General features: G+C 33.0%; 1 protein-coding gene across 1 annotated transcript in view; it reads right to left on the reverse strand.

Moving 5' to 3' along the window:
• Positions 1-621: 621 nt before the first annotated feature.
• The window catches only part of LOC145666856 (copine-8-like), an 80620-nt gene continuing 56785 nt past the window's right edge, over positions 622-24456 (reverse strand). Inside the window, exons 3-6 of the mRNA XM_081734439.1 lie at positions 20881-21013; positions 10241-10444; positions 9354-9526; positions 622-1509 (exon numbers count right to left, since the gene is read on the reverse strand). Coding sequence (XP_081590565.1) covers positions 1219-1509; positions 9354-9526; positions 10241-10444; positions 20881-21013 — 801 coding nt within the window. The 3' untranslated portion in view covers positions 622-1218. The remainder of the gene's footprint in view (positions 1510-9353; positions 9527-10240; positions 10445-20880; positions 21014-24456) is intronic.

Raw genomic sequence — 24456 nt, forward strand, 5'->3', positions numbered from 1 at the left:
TTTATAGATAAATTTTGTTCGATATAATAAAATAAAAATAACATTAATTGACATATCGCCAGGTAAATGATAAAAAACTTTCTTAAAAAAGTAATGAGAAAAGAGACAAACACAATTTAGAAACGCAGCTAAAATAACAATTAATTGAACCAAATAAGAAGGAAACAAATTCTTCATATTCTACATTTAATTCTTTCATTGAATAGAACTAAAAAGGAGCTTTTATTACATTAACAGTCCAGTAAATGATTAATAAGATTCATTTATTAATGTGACGAACCTGTGTAGGTTGCACCGTCTGAAAATAGAGACACTTCAGACTAAAAAAGGAAAAAAAAGTATAGTTTCGATTTAACTTTTTATTTACTTATTTTCTGAATTGTTTTTATTTTCTTTATTGCCTTTTATATAACTTTACAAACGAATAACAATCCAGCATTCATACTTCTCTAAGAAGTTCAATGAATACTTTTCAATCTTCTTTCCTGTAAAATTAAATATTATTTTTTTTTAAAAAAAACTATATATACAATACAACTACATAACAATAAACAACTTGACACGTAGTATGGTAAATATTGAGGCTTATGTGAAAGTACTCTTCTTTAGACAGTACTCTAGACAGTACTCTTCTTTATTCATATTTTTAAGAAGTACATAAGTAAAATCTATCGCATCACAGTTGACTCTCAGATTATTAATCAATAATAAATGAAGAGTTTCTGGCATAACTAAAATAATTTGAATGATGATTTAACATTTACATCTGACAATAATATTTTCAAATAGTAAAAATAATGTTGAATTATTTTATTAAAATATAATAACATTTTTTCAAGGTGAAAAAATGGAATTGAAACCTCAATAGTTTCCTACGTCAAACGACTCAAATTCTTTCTTCTTAAATAAGTTTGAGTAAACAAGTGATACTTTTTGTGCAGTTAGATTCAGAAATTATAGAACTCTTATGTTTAAATTTTATCTTATTCAGTAGATATGAGAATGCAATTTCAAAGTTTAATATAAAAGTTTCAGAGAGAGAAAGAAGTCAAAGGGTAATACAAATGATTTCTAAATTCTACATATGAGTAAACATATGTTTCTCAAACTTATATGAGCATTGCAATACTTTTCATCATAACTGTATTACATATATCTAAACAAGAATTAAAAAAAAAAAAGGCGTTCACAAGACTACATTTTTCTGAAACTCGTCTGCTAAGAGGAAGGTACTTTTGGAACTTTGTTGTGTTTCTCCATATAAATAACAAATTGATCCGGGATTTCAGCAAGGACCTCCTTTGAGAGCAATAATTGTGCTCTTACTGGTTCTTCTTCGGATAAAAAGGGTTCGATTTGAACAAATTGGACAATATCACGCTCCGCAACCTTCCCATCTGCTGTCAATTTGTAGCTGTCAGCATCTAACTCCAGAAGTTCTTTAAACTCCCCACTGCCTATCCCAATAATAATGATGGACAAGGCACAAGTAGAGGCCTCAATAATTGCCTGCAAATAAATAACAACTATGATAAAACATTTATATTATATACATTTAGATGTTTTTCTATTAATTGTTAAAATATTGATTTTAAGCATTATTAATTAGACTTTTTATAGAAAGTTTGAAGTTTGCGCAATCTACAAGTTATTTAAGTGTTAGGTTCCGTTTTGCTTATCATTATTAACAAACTGACACACAAACATAGTCAACGTCTTGCGAATGAAATCAGAAAAATAAACACACTGCTGAACAAGACTGCACTTATTTAATATAAAAACACATTTACACGTGACGTTTCGATCTTCTAGCCAAGATCCTCATCAGACGTACATCTGATCTGGATCAGATGTACATCTGAGTGTACGTCTGATGAGGATCTTGGCTAGAAGATCGAAACGTCACGTGTAAATGTGTTTTTATATTAAATAAGTGCAGTCTTGTTCAGCAGTGTGTTTATTTTTATTATTAACAGTAAACTTATTTTTCAGTATAGCAATTATTTATCATAATATTATCCATTCTGACCAGAAAGTACCTATAGTATTCATTTTATTTATTTCTTTTTGTTGTGTTTAGAACTTGTAAGAGCTTAAAGTTAAGATATTAAAATTGCACTAACTTATATTCATTCCCATGGATGTTAAGTGGAGATTTTATATAATTTCAACTTTTTTTTTCTTTTTTCAATTTAAAAATCATGAGTATGGTATAATTTTGTTTTGGTTTGTTTTTAAGATTCTGATTACAGAGGAATTTATGAATCTATTTATGAAAATTCATGCTAAGCAGAACTGCAAGTCCTCCAAAAAAAACAAACTTATGATATGTAAAGTTTAAGGTCTTGTAGATCATCTTATTTAAATATACTTACTATTAGATTTGCTGATTAGTATTGACAATGGTTATAATGATTTAGTTTTATTTATTTTTAAAAACGTACAACCATTGTTCGTAAACATGAAATAAGTTTATTGTCTGATACAATCTGTGTGTAGTAATAGTGATTAAGAGGCGGTATGTAAGTTGTACGTATGAAATTATTGAAATTTAAGAATGACATAATTTATCTTCTGTTTCCAATTGTTAATACTGAAATAATTTAAGTTAAAGGTTGATTTCACTCCAATTTTAAATTTAATTATTAAAATTGTTCAGGTAAGATTTCTTACAAAAAAATAAATATTACGGTAAATAAAACCAAATTAAAACAATGGACAGGAGAAATTAATGAAATTTATAGATACTTCTAATTAAATTCTCATTAGATATAGATTAGCGTTGTCGAATTTTTGTGACATTTGCGGTTTTCGGTTTTGAGAAAACCGGTTTTCTGAAAACCGAAAATCGCAAATGCGGTTTTGGAAACCGAAACCACAAAAGCAGATTTCCAAACGGAAACCGCAAAAGCTCTTTTCGAAAGCGAAAGCCGCCCGAAACCGAATTTACGGTTTTATAAGCGAAACCATCTTTGTCCTTTTCAAAGCAGAAATAATGTTTGCTGTTTTTAATTACACCTTTTAACAATTGTGAAAGCATCTATCAATCGAGACAATTGTATTGATTTATAGGTGTGTTTTAACTTTTTTATTTGCTCCAAGACTATTATGGTAATATGCGCAGCACTGTGCGAAAGAGATAGTTCGATGGTTGTACAAGTCACAGCTAAAAGCTAAATTAGGGTTGCCATATTTTCGTACAGAACCCATTTCTCATCACATGTCAACACCCTGTCCAGAAATGACTCCTTCCTCAGACGAGACAGCAAAGAAACACGTGTCTGCTCTTATAGCCTTCTGGCCCGGAGTCAAATCATACGTGACCCATAGACCCAACTTCTATTGCTTCCCAAGTTGATGGAGGTGCTGCCGAATGGTTTCTCCACTCACACTGAATTGTAGCCCCAGTTCCTCACATGTCTGTCGACTGTTCGCCTCAATTGATGCCTGAAGATCTTCATTTTGTACATGTGTTGGTCTTCCGGTTCCTGTCACCACGGCATGGCGCGTCCTCAGGTTGCGGATCGAGGAGAAGGCCTCTAGATATAGAGCTTAGCTGCGAATATACTGAATAAGCAGTCGCGGACAGCCGACTAGGAGTTGTCCTCCAGCTTGGGGGTTTGGGTAAGGCTAACAACCTCATCCTGTGAAAAAAAAAGCACTTGTTCAGAAATATTCACAAAAGCCTCGAACAAGGACTGATAACTTGGCACGACCTCAGCAAAAGAAAATGGACATGAGATTTGGAACATGGAATATTAGAAGTCCTTATAGGGCAGGCGCGTTAAAATCCGTAACGAGTGAGTTAGAGAAATACAGGATAGACCTAGTAGGTGTTCAGGAAGTTAAGTGGGAAGGAACTGGATCTGTGAATTCCGGAAATTTTACGTTCTTTTACGGGGAAGGAAATAAAAATCACCAGTTAGGAACAGAGTTTTTCGTTCACAAACGAATATTACCACCAATTAAACGGGTTGAATTTGTTACTGACAGACTTTCTTTTATTACTCTTAAGGGACGGTGGTGTGATATTATTGTTTTAAATGTACATGCCCCAACTGAAGATAAGGATGACGATATAAAAGACAGTTTTTACGAAGAAGTGGAATGGATATTTGACCAACTCCCGCGATACCATATGAAGATTCTATTAGGGGATTTCAATGCGAAGATAGGACGAAAGGATATTTTTAAACCGATTATAGGGAACGAAAGTCTGCATAAGGAAAGTAATGACAACGGTGTTAGACTCGTGAACTTTGCAACATCCAAAAACCTAATCGTGAAGAGTACAAAATTCCCACATTGCGACGTTCATAAATACACTTGGATATCACCAGCCGGAAAAACATATAATCAAATTGATCACGTTTTAGTAGATAGAAGAAGGCAATCGAGCATAATTGATGTCCGGTCGTTTAGAGGGGCTGATTGTGACACTGATCACTACCTGGTAGCAGCGATAATACGAGAGAGGTTATCGTTGAATAAAGGTACTATTCATTGTCCGAAAACGGAGAGATTCAATTTAAAGAAATTAGAAGAGAGCCAGGTAAGAGAGAAATACCAGATTGAAGTTTCGAATAGATTCTCGGCTTTAGAAGATTGGAGTGCACTAGTGTTGAGGATTCCTGGATTGAAATTAGAGATAGCATTAAAAGTTCAGCAAAAGAAAAATTGGGATACGCGGAAATACGTATTGACAAACCATGGTTACACCAGGAATGCATAAAACTAGCAGAGAAGAGAAAACAGGCAAAATTACGCTGGCTACAAAATCCGAATGAAATAACTACACAAAATTTCGCAGATATCAGGCGGGAAACTTTCAAAACTTTTAGAACAAAGAAATGCGATTTTCTGAAAGCTAAAATTAAGGAACTTGAAGATAATAGAAAAAATAAAAAAATATGGGACATGTATAAGGGGATCAGCGAATTTAAGAAAGGCTATCAACCTCGTGCTTATATATTAAAGAAATCTGACGGTACAGTTCTCATTGATACGGATGTTAATTTTAGCTGGAGGCGAAAACTCTGGAACAAGATACACGAACTCATTTTCCTTATCTGGAACAAGGAAGAATTGCCACAAGAGTGGAAAGAATCAATCATTGTTCCAATTCACAAGAAAGGCGACAAAACTGACTATAATAATTTTCGAGGCATTTCTTTTCTGTCAACATCCTATAAAATCCTTTCAAATATTCTATTAGCAAGATTGACCCCATACACAGATGAAATTATTGGAGATTATCAGTACGGATTTAGACAAAATCGATCAACTATCGACCAAATGTTTACCATTCGCCAAATACTCGAAAAAAAGTGGGAATACAATACCCCGGTACATCAACTATTTATTGATTTTAGAAAGGCGTACGACTCGGTTAGGCGAGAAACATACAACGTTCTTACAGAACTTGGAATACCGAGAAAGCTAATTAGATTAGTTAAGTAATGTTTAAAAGTAAAGTCCGGGTAGGAAAATTTTTGTACACGAGCTTTCACGTCGAAAATGGCCTGAAACAAGGAGATGCGTTGTCGCCATTATTATTTAACTTTGTTCTGGAATAGGCTATAAGGAAAATCAAAGATAGCAACCAGAGCCTAGAGTTGAGCGATATTCACCAGGTTATGGCATATGCTGATGATGTAAATTTAATAGGGGATGATAGGAGAACAATAGAAAGAAATGCAGAGATCTTATTAAACGCTTGCAGGGACATGGGTTTAGAAGTAAATGCAGAGAAAACTAAATACATGGAAGTGCGTCGGGACCGGAATACAGCAAATTATGGTTGCGTTAAAATATTAAATAATACTTTTGATAAAGTGGATAGTTTCAAATATCTAGGATCAATATTAACAGACGAAAATCATATTCACGAAGAAATTAAATGTAGACTAAAAGCAGGGAATTCGTGTTATTATTCGGTTCAAAATCTCTTGTCGTCGCGAATTCTGTCGAGTAATTTGAAGCTTAAAATATACAAAACGATAATCATGCCTGTTGTTCTGTATGGTTCCGAAACATGGTCGCTTACTCTGAGCGAAGAACATAGACTGAAAGTATTTGAGAACAAGATCCTGAGACGAATATTCGGACCCAAGAGGAACAGGAATGGGGAATGGCGGAAACTTCATAACGAGGAACTACATAAGTTATATGGTTTACCCAACATTGTTAGGGTCGTCAAGTCTAGGAGGCTTAGGTGGGCGGGTCATGTAGCTAGAATGGAAGAAAGTAGAAACGCTTTCAAAGTCTTGACTGGAAGACCAATTGGAAAACGACCATTAGGAAGACGTAGGCGCAGATGGGAGGACAATATTAAGATGGATCTCGCAGAGATAGGAATACAAAGTAGCAACTGGATGCAGTTAGCTAAGGATAGAAGTCAGTGGAGAGCTTTTGTGAACGCGGCATTGAACCTCCGGGTTCCATAGGCCATAGAGTTAGTTTTAGTTAGTTAGTTGGTCTTCCGGAACGTGGTGCGTCTTTCGTGAGTGTTTCGTCACCGTCCTTAAACTTGCTAAACCACCCTTGCATTGTCTGCGTAATTATGACACCCTCACGAAAAGTCTGAGACATCTTCCGTCCCGCTGCAGTGGCGTTTGACCCAAGTTTGAACTCGTACAGCATACACACCCTTATGACGCTCTGTGAAGGTTCCATATTCCCTCTGTCCTTACAGAAGTTTACGTTGTAACTGAACTGCCACATCCAGGTAGAATGTTAGATATACCTACACCAACAACTGACCTTCGCCTTATCTCCATTCGCATTCAACTCACGGTGTAAGGGCCAATTGAACACAGACCTCCACAAAAAGCGACAGAGCTTTCTTGGTTACCTTTATATATCTCACAGGACATTCGTATAGAGTATATTGTGTTTTTTTCATATAGATACATAGCATCTGCATTAAACTTTAAGTTTTAATATCTCGAGTTCCGGAAGTCGGAATGTCAAAATTCCTTCAGAGTCGTGTTCACCGTTGTCTACTTTATAAAATATATAAAAATCAGGTGGGGTCCAGTTTGCTTCCGTGGTCACTTTATGATCGAATATCTCGAGTTCAGAAATTCGGAATGTCAAAATTCCTTCAGATTCGTGTTCCTCGTGGTCTAGTTTGCAAAATATATAAAAATCAAGTGGAGTCCAGTTTGCTTCCGTAGTCAATTTATGATCGAATATCTCGAGTTCCGAAATTCGAAATGTCAAAATTCCTTCAGATTCGTGTTCCTCGTGGCCTAATGTACAAAATATATAAAAATCAGGTGGGGTCCATTTTGCTTCCCTGCAGCCTACTTTTCAAACGAAACTGAGTTTTCCAGAGTGTACATTTTGCTTCAAACTGAGTTCTGCCCTGGCTAACAAACGTAAATTCGCTTCTATAAGAGTCTTTAAAGTTATACTTGAAATTGTCGTTCGGCATCCTTGTAGCTTATGAAGGCATGAATAATTCAAGTATGTTTGTCACAACATCTACAAACGAATATTCATTCGTATAGAACCTCCAATACATTACATTAAAAACACATGAACTACACAAAGAAAACCATTGTGCATTAGAGCAGATCTCTTATTAGCAAATGGCCCTGCACACGCGCACTGCTCAGATAGCCCACAGCCTGAGCCTGAGCGCGAGTCCAAATTTAACTCAATCAAGATTGAGATTGTCAGAGATGTAGCAGTTTACGTTGAATATACCAACACTTTATCAACTAAGTCGTCTTAGATTTTTCTCCAATCCCAAAAAGCGGGTAGTTTTTCGTGATTAAGATATGTTTAAGCGGGAGACGAATATAGAACCTGAAAATCGGGTGGTGCCCGCTAAAATCGGGTAATATGGCAATCCTAAGCTAAATAGAAAATAAGGTATATCCCTATTTAAGATCACTACATATGCAACTCATGAAATTCAATTTGAAATCTCATCCACTTAGACTGAGATATTTTATATTATTACTCTTTCCCCTTGTTTTTAAAAATAGTACCGTACTGCAACTCTTTCTTTTGTTAACAAAAAAACACCACCTACCTTTCTTTAAAAAAAAGAAAAGAAAGAAAGAAAGAAAATCTAAATCGCGATACACAATTTTATTGTTGATTTGTTGCCAGTCCGATAAATGTGAATGTTGTGATTTTGCATGTGTTGACTGGTTTCTTATCGCAAGTCCCAGACACCTGCAATAGTTTATAATACGTGAAGGAAACACCGATCATGTTTTATTCTGCATCGTTTTACTTCCCAATAACAATAGCCGTGCCTCTTTGTGAGAAATTGCAATTTTTTTTTTTTCTGCCAATTGTAAAAGTAAGCCGTAAAAGTATACTCAACAAGAATTTCCCTACACTTTCAGACATTTTAAGAAAAAAATACCTTCTTTCCCCTCTGCAAATTTTGGGCATTTTTTCCTACGTCGAGGGAAATTTCCCTCCATCCGGCAACTGAGAGCCGAAGTGGGGTAAAATTATTTGCTGTTTCCTCGTCGTTACTTGATATTAGTGCTGTCGAATTTTTGAGATTTCCGGTTTTTGGTTTTTGAGAAAAACGGTTTTATGAAAACCAAAAACCGCAAATGCGGTTTTCAAAACCGAAACTGCAAAAGCGGTTTTCAAAACCGAAACCGCAAATGCGGTTTTCTAAACCGAAATCGCAAAAGCGGTTTTCAAAACCGACATTTTGGTTTTATGAAATTTCACTTTTTTCAAAAACCAGTTTTCGGTTTTTCAAAAACCAATTTCAACAGCACTAATATAGATACTACAAATTTAACATCGTAACAATGAACTCCTTCAGGGGAAAACTACAAGAGATGATATGGCAAAATGAGACATCATAATACTGTAAATCTAAAACGTACCATCCTATGTAATGTTTTAATTCAGTTCTCCTAATTTCACTCCCAAATGTTCAAATAATTTCAAAAGCTATTTATAAATTTATGAAAATTTATAAAATGAAGGAATGTTTGGAGTTTATCATGACGGAAAAATAAGGAAATGCGTAATGTAATTACTACCAATCCTTTATCTAGAGATTTTTAATCTTGTCAAAGTATGAATGTGTAGGCATGAATATAAAAATTTACTTTACGATAATGGCAAGAATGGATGATAAATGATAAAATATCAGAAGAATAATCAAAGCTATGGCAAATCAAACTAACTGGCACTATTAACACCTCCCACTCAATATAGCATTGAATTTTACTGCAAGTAACATTAGATTTCATAAAATGATTAATTAATTATTCTTGTTGATCACCTAGTGTATCATAGAGAAACCTTCATAATAATAGTGATGTTAATAGATATTTCTAAACCTAAGTTTTACTAATATTTACCTTTTTCGACTCCTCAAAATCTTTGAAATTTCCCTCTGTAAGAACTAACAGAATAAAATAGCTCTCAGGATAGCTTTTAGCAAGATTCATCACAGTTCGTATCACCGGTGCTAGCTCGGATTTATCTTTCTTTTTTGCATAAGGCAAACAGTTCTTGTATGCTTCCAATACACCTGAAAAAAAAAATCACATAAAAAGTAGTTTTGTTTACATTTTGTGTTTGAGAATAATTTAGAAACAACCATATTTTTGTTAGGTATTTTAAAGAAGAAATGAGAAACAATCAAAGATGGTAAAAAGTTTGTGTTTGAATTATGGTTAAAACGATCAGAAATAGAAGAATAAGTTTTCCTAGGATTAAATGCTTGGGTAAAATTAGATTATCCCTTTTTCTGACTTTGAGGTGCAAAAAAGTGTAAACATCAAGTGACTACCTTAAAATGTATTGAATTAAGAGATTTTGTTATTTTAAATTTGATTAAATTTACTTTATGATTTCTTATATTCATGATTATATCTGTGCTAATTGAACTATGTTTCGAACATGTCATATTCAAAAGAAGGGTAACCGGAATTTCATCTTTTCACACTACAGGAAATAAAAGTCTGTATTAGTGTAAGATCAAAGCAATCTAAATCTGAAGTTACAGCATCGCACTAGTTCAAAAAAGGATCTATTAAATATAACAGTAAATAATACTTGGATTTCGACGAAAAAGAAGATACATCTATCAGATGTTTTTGAATTAGAACAAAATTATCAGAATATGTTTTTTTTTAAAAAAAAACATGTTTAAGATAAAGATTTTTAACATACTCTGATTAAGCTTACATCTAATCTTCTTTTCTTTCTTTACTTAATTCAGTAATGAAAACTATGTACTTACCAGAAATACCAGAGCAGTCCGGTTGACTGCTTAAGGAGACAAAAAACCCTCCTGCAAAATATGATTCCTGATTTTCTATTTCAGCTCCAAATCCAAATACTGGAAACATCTTATCACTGTCATATTGTTCTAATATATCTCCCACTGTCCGTATCGCTTGCTCATATTGGTTCATTTCACTTTCTAGTGCACTGTGGAGGGAGCCTACAAGAAAAGTATACACAGTGGTTCCACAAGCATTTTTTTAAAGTTCATTACTAGTTATTTTGTTCCTTTTAGGGTTATTTGAAACAATGTATAATAATCATTTTGCGATTGGCCAATTATTAGATCAGAAAGTCAAACATTTCCCCCTCAATTTTATGTGTAACTTTAACAATAATAATAATAATAATAATAATAATAATAATAATAATAATAATAATAATAATAATAATAATAATAATAATAATAATAATAATAATAATAATAATAAAAGGAAAAAATAAAATAACCAACGCTAACATTGGAAAATTGTGATTGTAAGATCCTCCTGATTTGCATTGAGGGATCAATGATAGGAAGTTATTTGTTAGGCCAATGTTGGGTATTTTGCATATTACCATTGACAAGTTGTTGGCAAGTCATCGTTTATGGGCGTGACGTCCTCTTCATTGGACCACTATTTGCCTGCATTGGCACAACCATTTTTACAAGTAAGGACTTAACAATTGTTGATTTGTTTGGAGTTTATCGTCCCTATTCAGTACAAACGTTATATGAGACATGGATATTCAGCTTAACGCGGAATCCGGTGACCTCCCACCAGAAATCGAAGCCAGAATTTCTACACCAAAACTTCTAATTAGTAGTGAGGAGAGAGCTAATGAGAACACTGTTTTATGCATTAATTCATAGGCTTTTTTTTTTTTTTTTTTTTTTTTTTTTTTTTTTTTTTTACAAAAGTTACAGGCTATATAAAGATACCTACAAACACGGGCTTATCTAGCGGGGGCACAGGATGAAGCGTCACCGCAAAATTTTGTGTAGAAAAGGAAGTGGATGAAGGTTGAAAGTACTTATATGGAATATATAAAGAAATAGGAGGAATACATGAATGTTATATTCGTTGTTAATTAGTAGTATTGTATTGTGTACACACTTATATGAAACTTGTCTTCTGAGTACCACGGCATAATGGAAGTAAAAGAAGAGAGGTAGAGAAAGACTACAATATATACAGTAGTGTTGAGCGCAAATGGTACGTAAGAAAAAAACGCGGGTCATAATCTGCACTGACTGAAGGTTGAATCCCACTGGAATATAATTATATAGAAGCAGAAAAGTAGGAGACAACAAAGTGGATACTGAAAAGTTTAAAGATGGAGAAATAAAAACAGAATAAATTTCGAAGAAGAGTTTATGAACTGAGAGAAAGTAGATACAGGAGCTGAATAGTTATGGAAACATTTTGAAGTTTGCCAGCAAAAGCTAGTTGATGGTATCACGAAGATAGCATAGCAGAAGAAATTTTGAAAAACTATGGAAATAAAATTACGGAAGCAAAGTTGCACTGAGGAATGTAAAATAATGTGTAGAAAGTGGAACTCCGAATAAGCAAGGGAAATATATACACCAAAGACCGGAATGTATATACAACAGACATAAAGGTGGCAAGAGGAAAGCTAGAGAAATTTTAATAATGTACATAGTGGTAAATTCAAAGGAAATAGAAAGATAGCAAGGAAAAGCTACTACGATAATGTATAAACTAAGAATGAAAATGAGTAACAAGCAAAGTGCACCTTGAGATGATGGAAAAAATACGTTGAATTGTATAACAAAAAGAATGTACTATATATTTCGGGCATTAAAAAAGAAAACGAAGTAAACGAGAGTCGCCAAAAAATGTCTAAAATAAAGATCAAAAAGCGAGTTAATATACTTATTGTTTTTTTTTAGAAATAAGAGAAAAGAATAGATTGCAATTTTATAAGGCATTAATTTGTTTCTCTTGGCACAGATTTAAAACTTTTCATAGATAATATTAATGAATTATTTATGCTTTTAAGACATTTATTATCATTATTTTCTGCTTCCTAGCATTTTTATTTTCTACTTTTCAGCGCTTTTGTTAAAGTCGGTCAATATTGTTTTTTTTTTTAATATTGTTTTTAGTGCATTTCTAAAGTGCATTTTATTTTGAGTTTATTTGATTTTTTATTACCCAGTAGTGGTCGAAGGTCAGATGGTGTAGGCCAGTGTTTCTCAAAGTGTGAGTCGCAAGCCATTGGTGGGTCACGGGCCGTTCTTTGGTGGGTCGCGAGAAGTTTTCCACTTTAATTATGAAAAATTTTATTTTGATGCAGAAACATATGTTGTAATGTTCAGAAAATGAAAATTGCAAGCGTTTGTTAATGAGGTGAAGAGTAAGTGGTTACTCAGAGCCCTGCCCTGTTGTACGGTCAGTAGAGATGCTGGGTTAGGATCTAAGGAGAGTGGGTGAGTCAAAATCTGTCACGGGGTAGGACATTGCGTTGGGAGTTGTGTTAGCTCTGTGTTACCTTTCTATGAAAAAATTAGAGATATGTTTTACAAAATTTAATTGCTTTGAAATACACCACCATTACGCAGAAGTCAATGTGTATTTGAAAAGAAAGTAGGTGGACCACAAAATACTTTTCAATATTTAATGTGAGTCGCGGTGACAACAAGTTTGAGAACCACTGGTGTAGGCTAGGTCAATCTTGGGAGAAAGTCGTTTTCAGACCCAGCTAGTGGTCAGGTGCCATCCCATCATGCTTTACTGTGCTTGATAAGGCGGAGGTTCGAAAGACCTTGCAGGCTAGAATAGAAGACGTAAACCAGGTAGAGCATGCTGGGTTCTCTTAGTGATATGGAAACAAGTCATATGCTGGCAGACAATGGGATCCCAGAAAGAATCTAGATGAGATCGGAAGACAGAATTGAGATCATGAATGCATGATGTACTATTATAATCACACTTCCTTAATAAAGTTCAGGGACGAGCGAGATATCACTCTCTTTTATCAAATACCAGAAAGTGAAGTGTGGATATGACGAATGAAAATATCCTAGATTTTCCGCTTACCTTCAAGTATACATACGAGCACGAGCATGTGGAAACTACTCTCATCGCTGAGTACCATCACCTTCTATTCGCCTTGCCACTGAAGTCTCTCTGGATACCACGAAAAATATTCTTGCTAATAATCAGTGTCAGGAGTAATCGTGCGAAAGTAACGCAGAATGTTAGATTAATATTCAACAATCGAATGTTTAGTGTTCGTGATCTCACTGTGCCTAGTGTTCGGGTAACTATGATGACTCCGCTTCCATTGCCGGTTTTGTGAACCCTCCGCTTCCCATAGTGTACACCATCAATAGATCACTGACAAAACATGACATGCGAACGGGGAATTCAATGAAACAACCATCCAACTTCTTGCTGCCTCAGAATATGGCAACGCTTGAAGATACTTAATTGCATAATAGACGTTTGCGGGCGTTGTCCTGAGAGTGATCTACACTTAACTACAAATGTCTTAGTGTGACAGTCTTTACATTACTACCACCGTGCTCTCTACAGACACTACAATCAGCCTGTCATTTACGATGGTCGGCGTCCTGGGACCTTCAAACTAAGATCAGCATGCATTCTACAGACACACATTTCGCTTGAATTGAGCTATGTAAATTCTTTAACGTACTGAAAGGTCTAAATTACTTTAACACCAGTGTATTAGTTTTACATCGCACACAGCAAAAATTCAGCCTCAAATACGAAAAAGATTATTTGGACGAAGAAGTAAGAAAGTTGAAGAGTAGATTCAGAAGGAGACATAGCACAAGAACGCAATTACCTAGGTAGTTTCCATGGAATAAAGTATATGAAACCTTTTCAGGAAAGGGAAAAATTGTATGTGTTCGTTGATTTAGAAAAGGCTTGAACGGGTAATCTGAAATATGCTTCGAATGAATTGAGGACCACAGGGGAAAAAGGAGGTAAGTCAAGAAATGGTCGAAAATGTGTTAACAGCAGAATTATGTAGCCTGAAAGGTGTAGCTTGCATGGAGTAAATCCCACAGTAAGAAGAAGGTTAGTAATTAAGAAATTTAATGCTATAGATTTCGCTTACAAGGGAAGAAGGAGGTAAGTCAGTGGAAAACAGAGCAATTGTGTAAAGTTATATAAAAAATGACTTTTCTCCTTTTTCTCCTCTAGTTTTCAATTGGAAGATCTGACTCAGAAAGAAGTTATGTATGAATCAACCATTAAACGTTGGAATACAAAATTTTACATATAATAGTGAATTTGGAACTATTGGATAGTGTATGACAAAAAGTTTGATTTTAGTGGCTAAACATTTAGAAGAATAGCGTAAAAGAGTTTCATTAGGGAACAGCTTTATTGATTTGAACGAGAAGAACTAGTGTATTTGCTTTCCAGATGATGTGGCTGCCATTGCGAAATCTCAATTGATTGCGCAATGAAATTAACTTGATTCCAGAAAAAGTGTGAAAATAGTTTGAGATTAAAATAAATATGAAAAAGATTAAAGAAACGGGAGCCAGAATGATTGAGGTTGTGATAAATGTAGAAATCTGAATAAGTAGAACGGATGCTAGTTTCCATTGTTTAGGAAGTACTATTAACAAAGGTATGAAATGTAATCAATAAATAAAAAGGAACGTAATAATTGCTGACAGATCTTTAAGATAATTTGGGGTGTTAATGGTGAGAACCTAAATCAAGACGAAGGTCCCTAAAGATCATAGTGCCGGTATATAGAGACTTCTAAATGTGTAGTAAGAGACATGCCAATGATGGGAGAAATCATTGTGGTTAACTATATGGAGATCGAAATCCGATTCCACTAGCTCGAGAAACTTTCCATTTACCTCACAATTTTAACGTAAAAACAGTTGGGTTCTACAAAAATTTTCGGTTCTAGTCGTTCTCCTCAATCTCTACATGCCAAAAACGTCCACTCCTACAAATACGTATATTAGGAAATTGTACACATTTTCTATACACACATCAATGTAATTGATAGGAAGTTGTATATATCAATCAATTGCCTTACAAAATTTACAAGTAGAAAATAACTTTACTTATATGTTAAATTTCACACATTGTTAGTGGAATGTAGGTATTAGGATTGTCAAATCTCAGGGCAAAAGGATTCGAAATACGTTCCTCGGGTCTACAGCCCAACAAACTAAATCTATGGACTTAAATATTAAATTATCCATAATTAATTATCTATGACATTTAAACTTTGTAATATATGTTGTAATTAACTGTTGATAGGTATTTTATTGTAACCAAACATTAGGTTTAAATTCTTCTCATTGTTTCACCTGTATTGTTGCGTGATTCCACATTATTTTTTTATAATGATTTAAAACATTTAAATTTGTTTCGATGGAAATGAACTACACAATGATTTTTCTGTTTTGAATTCTATAATAACATCTGATAAGAATAATAATATTAATTGTAGTAAATTATGGAGTCCGTTTTACGAGAAAGCAGCTGCACCAAAACTATTCAAATGACTGCAGTAAGTGTATTCTTGCTACACTAATCACTAATGCACATGTCTAATAAGTGTTTAGCAAAGAAAGCCGTACAGTCAGATGATAGAAACGGAATATTATCATAATTTTTTATGGGTTTGAAATTTGTGATCAAACTAACTTTAGAATGACCTGTCAAGATTTCCACAAAACGATTCTGGAAAATAAGACTTAATAATAATAACTAATGTTTTATACTATTTACATTAGTTTGGTACCGAAAATATGTTTGGTTGGTTATAATGGTAGTGTTGGTAATTAGTAATTGTAATTATGAATTAGAATTAACGACGGTAATAACATGCAACTCCAATTACAAGAATGCCGCTGGACTCCATGCTTGTGTTTAGTTCAATCTGGCAACCCTAGTAGTGAAAAATGTTTAATGTTTAGTAATTGATATTTTGATGTATATAATAGTGGAAATGAGTTACTGAGAAATAAGTATATATGAGATGAGTTGCAATTGTGATTGGATGCAGAATAAAAAGATTTGAGTAGAATTGATGTATGCTACATAATATGTATAATTGCTAGCTCAGTCTGACAGTCTACTTTAAAGCTAAGCCTTGCTAATTGACATAATAAGATAATATCTTGATAGTAATAATGTAACTGAGGGTATATAACACGTACTGTCTTCCAAAAAAGTAACACACATAAAACAAATTGAAAGGATAGCTAGAATATTTATTCTTCATATTCTTTCTGTACTCAATACATTTAAATTTACATTTCATTCTGCCTTTATTTTATACCGTCAATTATAGCAAATCAAATAGCCACGAGGAAAGCTCTCACAAAATAAGTGTTTCTTTGTCAAGGTTGTTTTTCTATTATTCCCAAGTTGTTCTGATTTCTCGTGGTGGCTAGTTATAATTTCTTCGCGATCTCTCTTAAGTTTTCCTCGGACAGTTATGTTGCTCGTCCTTCAGTTTTAATATTGCTACAAAATTTGCAATATTGTGTATTTTACTTTACGTTTGATAGTCAGTATGATTTCTCATTTCTATTTATTTGGCAGGAAAAGTAGGATATAATAAAAGAAGAAAACTAGCAGAATAATAACATAATACGTAAGAAGATAGAATTACAGAAACCTATATGTAAAATTATAGAAAAGTAAGAAATTTGAGCATGATGTTTAACAGTATACATACAAATTTTATATATTTTTATAGTCTTAAATTTTTAAATGAATAAATCTCATGATAGGGGGCAAATATTAGTCTTCACTACAATTCTACTGTAGATAATTGACGAAGTTACTCAAAGCTACTTACCTACTTTCTATAGGGGTATTCAATCATTGAAAATTAGAACAGGAGAAAAGACGAATTATTCCAGTAACAGTGAAGAATATAAAGTTATGTGAATGATAAACTTCAATGTGATAATCAGGGTGACCTTCATGTATGAAATCATAATTTGTGATAGGATGTTACAAGGAATTATGATGGCACGAAGGAGTTCTTTAAATTTCGACGTCAATACCCATTATAGATAATACAGTGGGATGTTCGTTCGATTATTTATGTCAACATACCGAGCTCATAATGTTTAGAGACATTATGTAATAGACGGAAAATCAATGTGGTCATAAAGTAAACAAGTAAGGGTAGGGAGTATACTAAACGGCAAGGGGTATAGTTCCGGAATTTGAAACCTGACATAAAAATCACTGTCAGCACTCACGTAAACTGTATGACTAAGTATCAGACGTGGACCAAAAAAGGCCATATATCAATGCTACCAAATATCAAAGTACCAATGTAAACTCCAAGTAGTTCCATCTAAATCTAGTAGTTCCATTCAATTTATTGGTTACTTTATTCTTAATCCGCTAACGATGTAGTTTCCCGTTAAACTTTGAATCAAATTACTTCTACATACTTTAGATTTGAATTTGGATGTATCTGAACTCACAGGAACTTATATGAAATAGTAATGGGTTATATTAAGTGATTTCAGGTCTTCGGTGGTTGATGATTAAGGTTTGTATTTTAGTGCTATTAATCTTCAGCTTCCGTCCATCACCCAACTAAAGAAAAAGCCTGTTGCACGTTGTACAATAGAGTTGATTGCTTATACCTTTATTGATATGACACATGTTAATAGAGCTCGAAAAAGAAAAAATAAGGAAAAAGTCGATATTTCGATTTCGATATAAGAAAAATCGATATTTCGGTGGGCATTATGTGTATGTCATTTACATGCATATTAAATACAATAGTGGAGATAATGCAAAACTTTTCTAAATCCTTGGAATTTAAAAATCGGGTAGGGTAAGTTGTCATTATGGAAATATGTTATTCTACTGTGAAGAACTTGGTATATGAGAAGAATATATACATTTGGTTATTAGAAGAAACTGGACCCTTATATCATTAAACTCAGGAAACTTGTCGATCATATTAGAACACTTTAACATAAATCTACTCATATTTGTCACATATATCTCGAACCCAACTAAACATTATTAGAAATATTTTAGACAGACTTCAAAGATGAAAATGGTTTCAAAATTACCTCATCAAAATTGTCTTTAATGAAAAAATATATAGTTTTGCTCAGCAAATAACTATGTGTATTTAATTATATACAAAACAAAACTTCTACTTATGGTTAATATACATGTAAATGACATACCCATGATACCCACCAAAATATCGATTTTTTTCTTATAAAACAGCTCTATTTACATGCGTCATATCAATAAAGGTATAAGCAATCAACTCTTATGTACAACATGCAACAGATTTTTTCTTTAGTTGGAGTGATGGACGGAAGCTGAAGATTAATAGCACTAAAATACAAACCTTAATCATCAACCACCGAAGACCTGAAATCACTATAATATAATCCATTACTATTTCATATAAGTTCCTATGAGTTCAGATACATCCAAATTCAAATCTAAAGTATGTACAATCAATTTGATTCAAAGTTTAACGGGAAACTGCACCGTTAGCGGATTAAGGATAAGGTAACCAATAAATTAAATGGAAATACTAGATTTAAGTGGAACTACTTGAAGTTTACAATTTGGTACTTTCATTAGAACTTATATGGCCTTTCTTTGGCCACGTCTGTTACGTAGTCATACAGTTTACGTGAGTACTGACAGTGATTTTCATGCCAGGTTTCAAATTTCGGAACTATATCCCTTGCCGTTTAGTATACTCCCTACCCTTACTTGTTTACTTTATGACCACATTGATTTTCCGTCTATTACATAATGTCTCTAAACATTATGAGCTCGGTATGCTGACACTAAAAAATCAAACGAACATCCTACTGTATTATCTACAATGGGTATTGATGGCGTAATTTAAAGAACTCCTTTGTGCCATCATAATTCCTTGTAACACCTTAACACAAATTATGATTTCATATGTGAAGGTCACCCTGATTATCACATTGGAGTTTATCATTCACATAACTTTATATTCTTCACTGTTACTGGAATAATTCGTCTTTTCTCCTGTTCTAATTTTCAATGATTGAATACTCCTATAGAAAGTAAGTAAGTAGCTTCGAGTAACTTCGTCAATTATCTACAGTAGAATTGTAGTGAAGACTATTTGCCCCCAATCATGAGATTTATTCACTTAAAAATTTAAGACTGTATAATTTAAGTCTCTCTCTCCCCCCCCCCTCTCTCTCTCTCACTATATATATATATATATATATGAGTGTGTGTGTGTGTGTGTGTGTGTGGTGTGCGCATGTTATTACCACTTACTAGCACTATTACTGCTAATCAAACATAGCAAACGGAATGAATATAACCAAAACATTAATGGCTAAAGCGCCTTCTTTATTATTCACATTTTTGGAACTCTTCGCTGTTAAAAACAAGTCCTATTATCCAGAACTGTTTTGTGGAAAAGTTGACAGACCATTCTCAAATTCATCTGAACACAAATTTTGGCCATCACAAGTACAGTTGACTTCTCTGATTTGATTACACTAAACACTCGTTCGATATATGCATTATTAACTGGTAGAGCGAGAATATACTGCATCATTTTGATCGAATTTGGAGCATCTGCTTTCTCTAAAAACGGACTTTTGTAATCTACGATAATTATTATTATTATCTTTCCTACTAAGTTTGGTTTCAAAACAGAAACTCATTGTACAGTTCATTTCCGTAGAGATTAATTCTAAAATTTATTGCAGCATCTGTCAAATCATTAAATGTAGGTACCACGCAAAAGGCGCATAATGGAAACAATAGGTAAAGTTCGCTAGTTCGTAAACCAATAGATTATTTGAAATTCAGGCAACCCTAAGAAGAAGATAATATGCGATAATAAAACAATAATAACAAGAATAAGAAACAAAGAAATAAAAATATACAAAATCTATAAATTGTGACTTAAATTGCACATGTGACCAATTGTTTTTCAGTTGTTTTCAAAAAGACATAAAGGGAACGATGTATATAACTATATATAAAAAAAGTGAAATCACAATAAGAGTATATGTGACATGAACTTAAGTCTGTGTCAAAATTAAAAACCTTATATTTTTTAAAAGGAGGAGGAGGGGCAATACATGAATTTACTAAGGATGTACACCGGACTAGAGCCAAAAAGTAATTTTTAACCGACTTCAAAAGAAGGGGAAAGTTCTCAATTCAACCTGTTCGTATATACCTAGGAATGTTCAGGGTATGTTCATGCATAAATTCTAGATAAGGGCGTCGATTTTGATGATTCCTTTTTGTTTGATGACTCGTTTTGTTTGTTCCTTTCCAGTGTTCCATACAAACTTACTTAATATTTGATGGTAATCTTTTGGGCTAGCCTATGAAACACCTCAAGGAACACTGAATTAATTACAGCAAAGTAACATGCTTATAGGCAACTATACATTCTTTGGTGTGCTATGGTTGCATAACATCATAGGTTATGTACTGCAAAGTTTCGGAACACTTTCATATGCTATTCCAAGTGTTTGTAACAATATAAGCATGTGGGACACATGTACGAAGATGGTTACAATATTATGAAAAATGATTTACAATTATTCATGTCGTAATAGTTTACCTGCAAAATCTATTCCAATGTAACATTTCAATTCTATACCACTTTTAAGGTAATCCAAAAAAGTGAATCCTTGAATCTCTTGATACTTTTCGAGAGTAACACTGCCAGAACCAAAGTAAGACTTCTTTCCAATCTATATGCAGAAAGAGAAAATAGAAAAAACTAAAGGAGAATAAATTAATCATTCGATGAAATTTAAAGACAATATTAATATTACCTACAAAAGAAGCCTTTCAATAGAAACGTCTAAAGAAAATTATTTTTCTAAAACTATTTTATACCTTTGATGCAAAATGGTGTATGAATATGAAGTTGCAATAAATTATCTATTTTGACTATAAATCTATTTTCTATTTTGATTATAAAACTAGAAAGTAGCAATGGATTATCTTTGTAGCCCAATACATAGTTATACACACTATAATGCATAATTTATTTTCTCAGAATGTAAAATTTATTTTCTCAGAATGTATAACGCACAATTTATAAATAATCTAAAATTTTATAAATAAGTCTTATATGAAATATTGCAATTTAAATTATAAAAAAAAAGATACTGTATTGAGATAAAACTAATTGTGTTTTATTATTATTATTACTATTATTAAACTATTACAGATATGAATGATGTTTTCACTGAACATTAATTAATAAGCTTCAGATAAAAGGAATGGGATTTAGTTTTAAAAACTAAACGAAGAAAACAGTCTACCCTCAAGCATTCAAGAGGCCATATAGGAGATAAAACCACATTCATTATTTGTTTCTCATGATTGATTATCATTTTTGCCTCTTAAATAATCTAATAAATATATTTTGATTAAAACAAGTAGACATTTAATAACTTGAATTAGTTAAAAATTTATGCTAAGTATTTAACTCTAACATTCGACATGGTCGTCTCTGGGGAACCCTCCAAATATTTTGTGTGTGAAAGGAAAAAAATCAAGGCTCAAGTTCTTAAATGAAAGAATTAAAGAGAAAGGAAGAACAAATGAACATTATGTTTGTTATTAGGTAGAATATTACATTATATAGCTATTTATATTAAACTTGTCTTTGAGAAGTAATTGTCCTCTAAGTCCAGGGTATGATGGAATTAAAAGAGGAGAGGTATAGAAAGACTACAATTAATGATAATATTAAAACATTATAATTCCTAAATCAAGGCAAAGAGACTGCCTAATGTTGTGTGTGAAAACTTCAAAATTTTTAGTAAGTGACTAGTAAGTTTTTTTTTATATATATACCAGTGATGGTAGAGAATTATAACTATTCTATTAGGCCATGTTTCCGTATTATCAAACTAAACACAATAAAATCACTGAGCAAGACTATGTGATAATATATGAAAAAAGAACATAATCACGTAACAGTTTCGACTTGTCTCCATCAGACTTTCATTCCTTCTATGCTTCCACTGTTGAAACTGTTACGTGATCGTGTTTTTTTTTCATATATTATCACATAGCCTTACTCAATATTTTGTTGTGTTTAGTTAGAAAATTTTGATGAAAGCCGATGGTTAAAAAAAGAAAAGAAAGAAAAGTAAACGTTAGAGCACAATCCAGTGCTGACTGAAGTGAAATCCCATTGCAAAGCATAGCAAGGGAGAAATGTAGGAGACAAAAACTAAATATTAAGAAGTTTACAGATGGAGGAATACGAAATTGTTTATAACTAATTGAGGATTTTTTGAACTTTGCAAGTATGAATACTGTACTTTGAAAGTAGTACAGTTAAGAATTAGATTACATGTGTAAGAAACTTTTAATTAGAGAAAGAAAACTATGGAAACAAAGTTGTACTAAAAAATGTAAGATAATGTATAGAAGGTTGAACTGTTAATTAAGAATTGTAAGTGATAAACGCAGTGAAGTGTACAATAGACGTAAATGAGAAAAAAATAAATTTAAGAGAATAGACAACTTGAAATGTATGTGAAGGTAAAAATTCAGTTTAAATGGAAACGTAGAAATGGGGAACTACTTCGATGACATAGCAACCAAGGTTGGAAATGACCCATTAATGAGCAAAATGCATCTTGAGACAGATGGAAAGGGTGCACTGAATTATGTGACGGCAAGAATAAACTGTGTATTTTGGGCATTAAATACGAAAACAAAGTAAACGAAAATGGCAAAAAAGTTACGATACTGAAAGACAAGTTCAAGAACACATAGGGAAATGAACAATGAAAAGGTACAAAATAAACCTAGTGCGTTTATTCAGAATATAGGGGAAAACGAAAAAAAATAAATTTTCGAAACTTTTATTCAAATGACACGAAAGTCATCATAAGACTTCTTACACTAAGTTAAGATAATTAACTAACATATCAAATGAAATATATGAGGACTATAGAAATAAAATGGCGTAAACGCGTCAAGAATTCCCACTAGAAATTCATGGATCTAGCCCGAACAAGAAGAAGGCAATGACACTATTTCAAACATGACACCAGTGGTTATCCTGACCAAGGGTGGACTGGCTATGTAAAAAGGGCGCGGTCATATACTCTGGGAGGGCGCCGTCCATCCGAGGCTTTCGCTTATATGGAATACCCCCTCCTAATAAAAGGAAGTGCCGGGGGGCTTTCCCCGGAAAATTAGTACACAAAAAACAACAAAAGATTAAGTAGCTATTGCAGTTAATCACGATAGAATTATACAAATTCAATATTTTCATAAACAAATACAGAGACTTTGAGTATTAAATATATTAGGTCTATATAAATCTGCACAATTTAACTGAGACTACAAAAATCACACCAGTTGTTTAAATTCTTCGGCTACATTTGTTAACAGCCTAATTATAACTGAAGATTTGAGTTAAGTTTGGGGCTTATGCTATTTTTCATACTTCTGTCCTTTTAAAACTATGTTCATCATAACATTAACTTATTTTACATTTATTATAAAAATCGTTGATAAAACGTATACATGAAACATTTACTACAAATTAACAAAAGTAAATTTAGAATTATATACCTACCTAGCGAAAAAAGAAATTCAAAAACAAAACTGGAAAATGGAAGTAAAGTCATTGCTTTATGCTTGAAGCAGCCTTCGCATCTCCTTGCTTTTCTCACACATTTTGTCAATAATAAGATTGTTGTCTATTTTGGTCAGAATGTTTCTTTCTGATTGTGAGTTCATCAAGAACAATGATTCCAGATGTTCATATGTAAGCCTTGAACGGAGTCTTGTTTTTATGTATCTGAGCTTTGAAAATGCTCGCTCACAGGACACTTATGTAGTCGGTAATGTAAGGAGATACTTATAAACTTTGAATAATTCTGTGTAGAGTCTTGAGTACATATTGTACTGCAGAATCACATCGAAGGCGCACTTAAAGCAAGAATTGTACTACACTCCATCACATTTTATAGACCTTAAATCCACAATATCGTCAGTCGGCCTCAAATATTCCTCCTCATCCTCCATGAAATCTTCAGAAAACTTGTCCTCTTCAATCAAATCTTCAATCGTACGAACCTCAACAGCTTCTTGATTCTTTTCTTGGTTCTCATAAGGGGATTTTGAAAACTCTTCCCACATTGATGAAAACGAAAGA

The sequence above is a fragment of the Thermobia domestica genome, chromosome 1, assembly GCF_964235325.1.
Source record: "Thermobia domestica chromosome 1, izTheDome1.hap1.1, whole genome shotgun sequence".
Taxonomy (NCBI): Eukaryota; Metazoa; Arthropoda; class Insecta; order Zygentoma; family Lepismatidae; genus Thermobia; species Thermobia domestica.